This window comes from Schistocerca gregaria, chromosome X, assembly GCF_023897955.1.
Source record: "Schistocerca gregaria isolate iqSchGreg1 chromosome X, iqSchGreg1.2, whole genome shotgun sequence".
Classification (NCBI taxonomy): Eukaryota; Metazoa; Arthropoda; class Insecta; order Orthoptera; family Acrididae; genus Schistocerca; species Schistocerca gregaria.
In genome coordinates, this window is record NC_064931.1 from 762,595,492 (window position 1) to 762,608,327 (window position 12,836).

Consider the following 12,836-nt stretch of genomic DNA (forward strand, 5'->3'; position numbering starts at 1 on the left):
CGGTGGATGGAAAGGAAAGCCCTCTCGTTCATGGATTGTCACAGTGAATAATGCTCCATTTACAGAGTGGGAGCTCCTCAGCATCTGTGCACACTGCCCTGACACAGCTCCTGGGCCAGATCGGATCCACAGTCAGATGATCAGACATTTGTCCAACAAACATCCCCTCCTCCTCTTCAACTGGATCTGGTACGATGGCATCTTTCCATCGCAGTAGCAGGTGAGCACCATTATTCCATTGCTCAAACATGGTAAAAACCCGCTTGATGTGGATAGCTATCGGCCTCACCAACGTTCTTTGTAAGCTGTTAGAACGTAAAGTCAGTCATCGGTTGTGTTGGGTCGTGGAGTCACATGGCCTACTGGCTCCATGGCAGGGCAGTTACTACCAGGGTCACACTACCACTGATAATCTTGTGTTCCTTGAGTCTGCCATCCGAACAGCCTTTTCCAGATGCCAACATCTGTTTGCCATCTTTTTTGACTTGCGTAAAGCATACGACATGGCCTGGTGACATCGTATCCTTGCCACAATCTATTTGTGGGGTCTCCGGGGCTCGCTCCCAATTTTCATTCCTGTCACTCCGTCCTTTCCGTATCCAAGTTGGTGCCTCCCATAGTTGCCCCCTTATGCAGGTGGATGGGGTCCTGCAGGGCTCTGTATTTAGTGTATCTCTATTTTAAGTGGCCATTAATGGTCGAGCAGCTGTTGTCAGGCTATCAGTCTCACCTTCTCTGTATGCAGACGACTTCAGCATTTTGTACTGCTCCACCAGTACTGGCGCTGCCTAGTGACGCCTTCAGGGAGCCATCCACAAGGCGCAGTCATGGGCTCTAGCCTATGACTTCCAGTTTTCAGCCACGAAGTCATGTGTCGTGCACTTCTGTCGGCGTCGTACCCTTCATCCGGAACCTGAACTTTACCTTAGTGACGATCCACTCGCTGTAGTGGAGACATACCGGTACTTATGACTGGTTTGCGACACCTGTTTGTTGTGATTTCCTTATCTTCGTCAGCTGAAGTGGAAGTGCTGGCAGCACCTCAATGCCCTCTGCTGCCTGAACAACACCATCTGGGGTGCAGATTGCTTTATGCTGCTGCAGCTCAACAAAGCCCTTCTTCAATCTTGCCTTGACTATGGTTGTCTGGGTTATGGTTCGGCGGTGCCCTCAACTTTGCATTTACTCGACCCAGTGCACCACTGTGGCATTCGACTGGCAACAAGAGCTTTTAGAATGAGTCCGGTGACCAGCGTCCTGGTGGAAGCTAGAGTCCCTCCATTGAAGGTTAGACGTGGAAAACTGCTCGCTAGTTATATTGCACACATTCATAGTTCTCCTGAGGATCCAAATTACTGTCTCCTTTTCCCATCCACGGCGGTTTATCTCCAGCATCGGACGCACAGGTCAGGGCTTAAGATTGCAGTTCGGGTCCGATCTGTTCTGTCTGAAATGGAGTCCTTGCCTCTACCACCTATACTCAAGGTCCATTCATGTACACCTCCATGGTGTACGTGTAGGCCAAAGCTTCTCCTGGACCTTTCACATGGTCCTAAGGATTCAGTTAACCCTGCAACTCTCTGCTGTCACTTCCTCTTGATTCTTAACGTGTACCGGAACGATGAAGTGGTTTACGCTGATGGTTCAATGCTGCAATGTTTTCACTGCAGAGCTGGCAGCCATTTCTCATGCTCTTCAGTGCATCCGCTCATGCCCTGGCAAATTGTTTCTTCTCTGTACTGACTCCTTGAACAGCTTTCAAGCTTGACCACTGCTACCCCCACCATCTTTCGGTAGTGACAATCAAGGAGTCCATCTATGCCCTGGAAAGGTCCAGTCATTCCGTGGTGTTTGTGTGGACCCCAGGCCATGTCGGAATCCTAGGAAATGAGCTTGCCAACAGGCTGGCCAAACAGGCTACATGGAAACCACTTCTGAAGATCGACATCCCTGTAACTGACCTGCAATCATTATTACACTCAAAGGTTTTTCAGCTTTGGTAGAGGGAATGGCATAATCTCAGTACTCACAACAAACTGCGTGCCCTTAAGAAGACTATGAATGTGTGGAAGACCCCATGTGGGTGCCTTGCAGGGAGTATTTGGTTCTCTGCTGGCTCTGCATTGGCCGTACGTGGCTAACACATGGCTACCTCCTCTGTCGCGAGGACCCATCTCAGTGTCACTGTGGCTCCCATATGACTGTCGTCCACATCTTGCTGGACTGCCTACTTTTAGTCGCTCTGTTGCGGGCTTTTAACCTTCCCAGCACCCTACCTTCAATGTTGGTTGACAGTACCTCAACAGCAGATTTAGTTTTATGTTTTATTCGTGGGGGGAGGGGTGGAGGGGTAGGTATCATACCATCTTAGCCTTCTCTCTGAGGTTGCCACCCTCCCTCCATTTTAACTCTGTCGCACTTTCTTTGCATTTGTATGTCTTGGTGGTCGTCTTTTCCCTACATGTGCTCATCTCGCCCTGTCTTGGTCATGTCTGTTTTGTTAATAACTTGTATACAGGTTAATCCTTTCAATAAAATAAAAACAGCAGCCAGCCAGTTTTAATAATGCTGTCACTTTAGAAAAGAAGGTGCTGTTGGCAGTTTTGAACCAAGAGGTTCATCAGTAGACTGCTCTTCACGTTTAAAATTCCATATAGCTCATGGTTAACAGGCATCTGATGAACCTGTCAGTTCGAAACAGGTAATGGCACTATTTCATCTAAAGCAGCAGCATTATTAATAGTGGCTGGTTGCTGTTCTTTATTGCAAGAATTAACCTGTATTTTCACACAAACACAGTTTCGCCATGTCAATGTTCAACAAATTAGCATATAACTTAATAATCAAATGCACTCCTACTGCAACTGATGAATAACTGTGATATACTGCTTTCTCATTGTGTGTATTAATTCTGTTATAGTCTTCCAGAAGGCTTATACAATCTTTTCGTGAAGAAGTATCTGCTGCTGGAAATTACTTAGCTCTAACAAAGTTCCAACCAATCACCCAGCACCATACAAATCACAGTACACCTTATAACACTACAAAATAATTTAAATGTTCTGCAAGGCAGCAATTAATATGCTATAGTGATATCTTTAAGCTCAAATTGCAGTAACATTATTGAACCTTATTTGCTAATGAATTCAATGAAGCAGAAGTACTGACTAAATACTGATAAAGAATTCTGAGTATTCATGTTGCTAAACACTTTTTTGGTGGTGTGCACTTGTTCCAGATGGAAGCATGGAGAGAAATGCCACACAAAGTAACTGCCGTCCTAATGAATTTGTTCTGAGATCCTCCTCTTATCGACATTCTGAAGAAAAGATGAGGCAGAAACTGCAATTTTTCTTTATGAATCCTATAGAAAAGTGGCAAGCTAAAAGAAGATTTCCATACAAATTTATTGTGCAAGTTATCAAAATAATTTTAGTAACCCTGCAGGTATAATGATCATAATTTGTACTTTTTGTAGTGTAGGTTACAAAGAAAATATAATAATAGAAGTCTCTCTTCTTGTCACAGTTAATTGCAACGTAGAATTAATGTCACCAAACTTCTTTTCCAGCTCTGTTTATTTGCTCACAGTCGGTATAATCATATTAATTACACATGGGATAATCGAATTGCATTTTCTCATCTGTTCTTGAAGGGCTGGGATTCCACAAGGGAGGTTAATGCATATCCTCCAGGAGTTGGTCCATTAGCAGTATACCAGATTTTTGAATTTTACTTAACTATAGATTATGCCATTGCAGGGGTAAGTACATAAAATTCATCCTCTCTTCTATTACTTCTAATTTGTAATGTTTTTTATACAAACAATTCAATTTTTAATTCTTGCAACAGTGATAATTTTAGGATATATATATATATATTCCCCCAACACATGTAAAATCAATTTCTCTTCTCTAATTTAACTTACTGCCCCCTACCCCCCCCCCCCCCCCTCTCCTTTTCCTACAGAATAGTGCCCTCATTTCCTGGCCCATCCATATCTACTCCACAAGCCACTGTAAGGTGCATGGTGGAGGGTACTTTGTACCACTACTAGTCATTTCCCCTTCTGTTCCACTTGCAAATAGAACAAGAGAAATATGACTGGCTATATGCCTCCATATGAGCCCTCATTTCTCGTATCTTTGTGGTCCTTACACAAAATGTACATTGTTGGAAATATTATCATTGTGCAGTCAGCTTCAGATCCCAGTTCACCAAATTTTCCCAATAGCATTCCTCAAAAGAAATGTCTGCTTCCCTCCAGGGATTCCTATTTGAGTGCTTGAGGCATCTTCATAATACTTCTGTATTGATCGGACATACTAGTAACAAATCTAGCAGCCCTCTTATGAATTGCTTCATTTCTTCCTGTAATCCAACCTGGTGGGGATCCCAAACACTTGAGCAGTACTCGAGAATGGGTCCCTCTAGTGTTCTATGTGTGTTCTACTCATCTGCATTAATTTAAATTTTTCGGTGTTGATAGCTAGCTGTCATTCTTCACACAACTACAAATTTTGTCCATGTCATTCTGTATTATCCTGCAGTGACTGAACACCGCCACCTTAGCATACACCACAGCATCATTACCAAACAGTTGCAGATTGCTGCTCACAGTGTCCATCAGATCATATATCATCATCATCATCTTCTAAGACTGATTATGCCTTTCAGCGTTCAGTCTGGAGCATAGCCCCCTTATAAAATTCCTCCATGATCCCCTATTCAGTGCTAACATTGGTGCCTCTGCTGATGTTAAACCTATTACTTCAAAATCATTCTTAACCGAATCCAGGTACCTTCTCCTTGGTCTGCCCTGACTCCTCCTACCCTCTACTGCTGAACCCATGAGTCTCTTGGGTAACCTTGCTTCTCCCCTGCGTGTAACATGACCCCACCATCTAAGCCTGTTCGCCCTGACTGCTACATCTATAGAGTTCATTCCCAGTTTTTCTTTGATTTCCTCATTGTGGACACCCTCCTGCCATTGTTCCCATCTACTAGTACCTGCAATCATCCTAACTACTTTCATATCCATAACCTTTCTGATCTAGCTCTGAAATATTACTTTGAAAACTTTCAATCGAATCTGCCATCACAACTAAGTCATCCGCATATGCAAGACTGCTTGTTTTGTGTTCACATATCTTAATCTTGCCCAGCCTGTCTATTGTTTTCAACATATGATCCATAAATAATATGAACAACAGTGGAGACAGGTTGCAGCCTTGTCTTACTCCTGAAACTACTATGAACTCAATTTACCGTCAACTCTAACTGCTGCCTGACTATCCATGTAAAGACCTTTAATTGCTTGCAAAAGTTTGCCTCCTATTCCGTAATCTCGTAGAACAGACAATAACTTCCTCCTAGGAACCCTGTCATATGCCATTTCTAGATCCGTAAAGCATAGATACAATTCCCTGTTCCACTCGTAACACTTCTCCATTATTTGCCGTTAGCTAAAGATCCTGGTCCTGACAACCTCTGAGGCCTAAACCCACACTGATTTTCATCCAATTGGTCCTCAACTAATACTCGCACTTTCCTTTCAACAATACCTGAGAAGATTTTACCCACAACACTGATTAAAGAGATACCTCTGTAGTTGTTACAATCTTTTCTGTTTCCGTGTTTAAACATTGGTGTGATTACTGCTTTTGTCCAGTCTGATGGAACCTGTCCCGACTCCCAGGCCATTTCAGTCATCCTGTGTAGCCATTTAAGACCTGACATTCCACTGTATTTGATGAGTTCCGACTTAATTTCATCCACCCCAGCTGCTTTATTGCACTGCAATCTATTGACCATTTTCTCCACTTCCTCAAATGTGATCCTACTTCCATCATCATTCCTATCCCATTCTACCTCGAAATCTGAAACATTACTGATCGTATTTTCCCCTACATTGAGTAACTCTTCAAAATATTCCCTCCATCTGCCCAAAGCATCCACAGGATTCACCAGCAGTTTTCCTGACCTGTCCAAAATACTTGTCATTTCCTTCTTACCTCCCTTCCGAAGACTGCTAATTACACTCCAGAATGGTTTTACAGCAGCTTGACCCATAGTTTCCAACCTGTTTCCAGAATCTTCCCAAGATTTCTTCTTGGATGCTGCAATTATCTGTTTGGCTTTGTTTCTTTCTTCAACATAACTTTCTCTGTCTACTTGAGTTCTAGTATGCAGCCATTTTTGATATGCCTTCTTTTTCCTTTTACAGGCTGCCTTGACTGTGTCATTCCACCAAGCTGTTTGCTTCATCCTACTTTTACACACTACTGTTCAAAATAACTTCAGTCCTTTCACACTTTCCTAGCACACTGACATCTGGGAACTTGTTCCATATGCTCAGACCTTTCTTAAATCAGTAGTGGGGCACTGTGTACAACACACTCTGGAAATCTAGGAATTTCATCTGTTATTCACAGGATATCATGTGAAAAAAGGGCAAGCTGAGTTTTGCACTAGGGATGCTTTCTGAATCCATACTGATTTGTGAACAGAAGTTTCCCTGTCTCGAGGAAATATATTGTATTCAAACTGAGAATATGTTCAAGAATTCTGCAACCAGCCAATGTTAAGGATATTGGTATGTAATTTTTTTGGGTTAGTTCTTTTACCCATCTAATACATATGCCTAATATGAAGGCATTGTGAGATGGCATAAAGGATATCAATGACACCACCTCTTCCCTTGGAACATTCATTTACAAACATTTTGCATTTGAAAACAAATTTTTTGCAGTGTGATGTGCAACAGAAAGACGTTCTTGGCAACCCTCTGACACCCCTTCCCTCTCACTAACTGCACACTCCACCCACCCCACCCCCTTCCTTTCCACATCTATGCTGGCCTATGGCACTCTCTCTCTCTCTCTCTCTCTCTCTCTCTCTCTCTCTCTCTCTCTCTCTCTCTCTCTCTCTCTGTCTGTGTGTGCCTACAGTGCCCAGCTCCTCTAATGACGACTTCTGGCATCATCAATTTATTCGGCTTAATATCATTACTGTTACTATGTTTCTTTTTACAGTACACAAATCTCTCAAATGCTATTGGACCTTATTCTTACACAGAGGAGGATAATTCCATGCCACCACCAGTACTATGCATCTGTCATTATAAAGAAGGCACAATATTTGGTTTCAATGAGAGCTATGTTTTTAACTCTGAAATTGAAGAAGGTGAGTAAGTGTTGGCTGATCTTAATTCTATTCAGTACTCATGTCAATTATGCTGCAGAAAAGAATTAACAGGTCACTTTATTGAAAACCTATCATTTTCCCCCACTGCAATACAGAAGTTTGAAATACAGCACAGTTGCCCACAACATACTTCCTTAATGGTGCAACAGCACAGTGCCCTATGACATCATCCTGTGGCCTGGGGATGCTTCAGACAGCAAGGTAACAGCTCAAGGTGATGTGTAAGGTGGGTTGATGGTGTCGAATTGACACCAAATTCTACAATTCTCTGTAACACCACAGTGGACATATCACAGATGGAAACTTTGTCACATCCCCTCCCTCCTCTACATCTATGTGATTACTCTGCTAGTCACAATAAAGTGCCTGGCAGAGGGTTCAAATGAACCACCTTCTTGCTGTTTATCTACCGTCCCACTCTCGCACGACATGCGGGAAAAACAAGCACTTAAATTTTTCTGTATGAGTCCTGATTTCTCTTATTTTATCGTCACGATAATTTCTCCCTATGTAGGTGGGTGGCAACAGAATGTTTTCGCAATCTGAGGAGAAAACTGGTGATTGAAATTTCATGAGAAGATCCCATCGCAACGAAAAACGCCTTTGTTTTAATGATTGCCACTCCAATTCACATATCATGTCTGTGACACTATCTCCCCTATTTCGCGATAATACAAAACGAGCTGGCCTTCTTTGTACTTTTTCTATGTCATCCGTCAGCCCCATCGCACATCGCACAGCAATACTCCAGAATAGGGTGGACGAGCGTAGTGTAAGCAGTCTCTTTGGTAGACCTGTTGCACCTTCTAAGTGTTCTGCCAATGAATCGCAGTCTTTGGTTTGCTCTACCCACAATATTATCTATGTGATCGTTCCAATTTAGGTTATTTGTAATTGTAATCACTAAGTATTTAGTTGAATTTACAGCCCTCCGATTTGTGTGACTTACTGCGTAATCGAAATTTAGCTGATTTCTTTTAGTACTCATGTGAATAACTTCACACTTTTCTTTATTCAGGGTCAATTGCCACTTTTCGCACCATACAGATAACTTATCTAAATCATTTTGCAAGTCGTTTTGAACATCTGATTACTTTTCAACATGGTAAATGACAGCATCATCTGCAAACAATTTAAGACGGCTACTCAGATTGTCTCCTATGTTGTTAATACAGATCAGGAACGATAGAGGGCCTATAACACTTCCTTGGGGAATGCCGGATATTACTTCTGTTTTACTTGATGATTTTCCATCTATTACTATGAACTGTGATCTTTCTGACAGGAAATCATGAATCCAGTCACACAACTGAGGTGATACTCCATAGGCACGCAGTTTGGTTAGAAGACGCTTGTGAGTAACTGTGTCAAAAGCCTTCTGGAAATCTAAATACATGGAATCAATTTGATGTCCCCTGTCGATAGCACTTATTACTTCATGAGTATAAAGAGCTAGTTGTGTTTCACAAGAACAATATTTTCTGAATCCGTGCTGACTATAAGTCAATAAACTGTTTTCTTCAAGGTAATTCATAATGTTCGAATACAGTATATGTTCTAAAACCCTATTGCAAATTGATGTTAACGATATAGGCCTGTAATTTTGTGGATTACTCCTACTTCCCTTTTTGGGTATTGGTGTGACTTGAGCAATTTTCCAGTCTTCAGGTACGGATCTTTCTGTGAGTAAGTGATTGTATGTAATTGCTAAATATGGAGCTATTCTATCAACTTACTCTGAAAGGAACTCGACTGGTATACAGTCTGGACCGGAGGCCTTGTCTTTATTAAGTGATTTAAGCTGCTTTGTTACAACGAGGATATCTACTTCTATGTTTCTCATCTTGGCAGTTGTTCATGATTGGAATGCAGGAATATTTACTCCATCTTCTTTGGTGAAGGAGTTTCAGAAAACCGTGTTTAATAACTCTGCTTTAGTGGCTTCACCGTTGTTATCGTGCAGTGAGGGTATTCATTGCATCTTGCCACTGGTGTGCTTTATGTATGACCAGAATCTCTTTGGGTTTTCTGCCAGATTTCGAGGCAGAATTAAATTGTGGAAATTATTAAAACCATCTCACATTGAAGTACGCGCTATATTTTGAACTTCTGTAAAACTTTGCCAATCTTGGGGATTTTGCATTCTTTTAAATTTGGCATGCTTTTTTCATTGCTTCTGCAACAATGATCTGATCCATTTTGTGTACCTTGGGGTATCAGTACCATCACTTATTAATTTATGTGGTATATACCTCTCAATTGCTGTTGATACTATCTCTTCGAAAACATTTAACAACTTTTCTACACTTACATGATCAGAGAGGATGGAATGAAGACTGTCTCTTAAAGGCTTTAAGAGCATTTTTATCAGCTTTTTTTAAATAGATATACTTTGCATTTCTTTTTGATGGTTGTAGGTGTTGCGGTATTCAGCCTAGCAGCAACTGCCTTGTGGTCGCTAATCCCTGTATTCATCACAACACTCACTATTTGTCCAGGATTATTTGTTGCTAAAAGGTCAGTTTTGCTTTTACAACCATTTACGCTTTGAGTAGGCTCATGAATTAATTGTTCTAAATAATTTTCTGAGAAACCATTCAATAAAATTTCGGATGATGTTTTATGCCTGTCGCCGGCTTTAAACATATAAGTTTTCCAGCATATCAAGGGTAGATTGAAGTCACCATCAACTATAATAGTATGAGCAGGGTACTTATTTGAAATGAGACTCAACTTTTCTTTGAACTGTTCAGCAACTATGTCTTCTAAGTCGGGGCTCGGTAAAACAATCCCATTAATAGTTTAGTCAGATTGTCAGGTATAACCTCTACCCATACTATTTCACATGAACTATCTACTTCAATTTTGCTACAAGGCAAACTACCCCTGACAGCAATAAATACTCCACCACCAACTGTATTTAATCTATCCATTCGGAACAGTGTTAGATCATTTGAAAAAAATTCAGCTGAACTTATTTCTGGCTTTAGCCAGCTCTCTGTACCTACAACTATTTGAGCTTCAGTGTTTTCTATTAGGGCTTGGAGCTCTGGTTCTTTCCCAACACAGCTATGACGATTTACAACTACAATACCAATCGTTTCTACAACTACCTTGCTCTGTTGCACCTGCCCACTTTTTAGACGGATGGCCTTTCTGTGGTTCCCTGATACCCTCTAACCTAAAAAACTGCCCAGTCCCTTCCACACAGCCTGCACTACCCATGTAGCAACCTCCTGTGTGTAGTTGACTATTAAGCGAAACTTGGAAACCCACAACCCGATGCCGCAAGTCAAGGAATCTGCAGCCTACACAGTCACAGAACAGCCTGAGCCTCTAATTCAGACCCTCCATTTGGCTGTGTACCAAAGGAACACAGTCTGCTCTATCAATGATGCTGCAGATAATGAGCTCTGCCTTAATCTTGTAAGCAAGACTGTCAGTCTTTACCATTTCCGCAAGCCGCCCGAAACCAGACATAACCTGCTTCGATCCAAAGTGACACATGTCACTGCTACTGACATAAGCCACCACCTGCAGTTGGCTGCAACCTGTACTCTTTATGGCATCCAGAAGCACCCTTTCCACATCTGGAATGACTCCCCCCGGAATGCACACATAGTGCACACTGGCTTCCTTCCCCTCCTTGGCAACCAAGTTCCTAAGGGGCCTCATTACGCGCCTAATGTTGGAGCTCCCAACTACCAGCAGACCCACCCTCTGTGAATGCCCAGACCTTGCGGGCCGATAAGCTACCTTTGGAACAGGGTGGAAGACTCCATCTGGCTGAGAGACATTGTCAGCCACAGATAACACCTGAAACCTGTTCGTCAAACAAACCAGGGAGGTCCTACGATCGACCCCTTAGAAAGTTTTTCGCCGCATGCAAGACTTTGGAATGATCTCCCACTCAACCATGAGTGAGGGGTCAGCCTCAGTGCAGGCAGTACCCGGGGAGGTCATGTGGGACGTGTTCAACGTCCCTCGCATCCCCGCGTCCGATCCTCCACAGTGACGCCCCTTGGCAGCAGTCTCAAGCTGTGTGATGGAAGCCAACGCAGCCTGAAGCTGTGAGCAAAGGTTCGCCAGCTCAGCTCGCATCTGTACACAACAGTCACAGTTCCTATCCATTACTGCGGTCACTCCTGTTTGAAGCTCATAAAAATATGTAACAAGGGAACAGTGTACTCGCCTTATTAGAAGCAGGAACTAGCGGTGCGCTCTTGCTGACGATCTAACTTACCCACGTCTCGCCCTTTCTTTCGATGTCTTAGTGATATAGGTCAGAACTGTGATGCCCAGTGTTGAAATCATGTGGTTTTATTATGGTTGGGGAAAAAAGAGTTGAGACACACCACTGTTCATAACTGACATGAAAAGGTCACAGCAGGTGGCATAAAGGGCATCAGTGAAACCACCTGTACCATTGGGGCATTCATTTAGACATTTTGAAAAATACAGTTTGAATTGCGATGTGCAACAGAATGATTGCCGTAACAACCTTTGACAACCCCGGATGATTCAACCCTTCTCTAAGGATATTGTTGGGCTGCAACTCCATTGAATATGATCCTACTCCTTTCCCTTTGGAGTGTAGTGCGACCACAATTCTTGTTGTTGTATACAGTGCAGGAGCACTGTGGACTGTACAAAGCCATTCTATGACATTTGAACATGATCTGAAGGAGCAAACCGTGTCCACGCTTCTTCAGTCCTAGTGTTTCCGACTGCCCAGTCAGGTTAATCACAGGGGGTTGCAACACTGACACGTGTGTGAATTACAGCGAAGGCTCCCTCTAAGACCCCCAGTTTGGCAACATCCTCAGTCCTACCTGCATGACTTTGTTGAACACTTTAAAACTGTACCTGTACAGAGGCAACCCTTGATGGCTTCTTTCAACAACCCTCAGGTTCTGCATGTCCGCAAGAAGGTACCAGTGCAGCAGATTAGCACCACACAGCTGAAGAATATGGATGTCACTGATAATATTGCCAAACTATGGGGGAAGGGAAGGGGTCTTGAAGGGACCATTTGCAGTTTCATTCATGCATGTGTGAATGTTGCACTCCCTCTTAGATTATCATGTCACAGGACAGCAAGAAACAGTAAGGTTGAAAAAGTATAAACACCCTTTGCTGCTTCAGATCATGTTCATATTTCAGTAAATGGTTTTGTATGGTCCCAAGTGATTCCACTCTGTATACCAGAGCAAAATTTGTAATTGTTACACTCAAAAGGGATCAGATAATGTACAACGGGCTGCCTTGCACACACCCCCCCCCCCCCCACACACACACCCCTCTCCTCTGATATTTGGTCATCATCATCATCATCATCATCATCATCCTCCTCCTCCTCCTCCTCCTCCTCCTATTACTGCTGCTTCCACACCCCTGTGAGGTAGTTGACCCTCTGTCTGCCACAGATGTCAGTCCCTTACTCCCAGCCAGAGAAGAAATTACTTCCTCCAGCTCCCCTTACCAGGAAGGGGACCCTCGGGACACTCCCTTTCTAATACTGTGCAACTGGATGGCAGCTGGTGGCTGAAGGAGCCACAGGTTGCAGTTCAAAGGACTTTGTATTCCTCTTCTGTCCCAGAGTATGAGGCAAACAAGACCTCACAGGAGAA

General features: G+C 42.9%; 1 protein-coding gene across 2 annotated transcripts in view; it reads left to right on the forward strand.

The window, feature by feature from the left end:
* The window catches only part of LOC126299306 (mucolipin-3-like), a 180,953-nt gene that overhangs the window by 64,195 nt on the left and 103,922 nt on the right, over positions 1–12,836 (forward strand). For both annotated transcript variants that reach the window (XM_049991107.1, XM_049991106.1), the window contains 3 exons: positions 3,239–3,447; positions 3,572–3,763; positions 7,035–7,185. In XM_049991107.1, the coding sequence (XP_049847064.1) occupies positions 3,239–3,447; positions 3,572–3,763; positions 7,035–7,185 (552 nt within the window). The remainder of the gene's footprint in view (positions 1–3,238; positions 3,448–3,571; positions 3,764–7,034; positions 7,186–12,836) is intronic.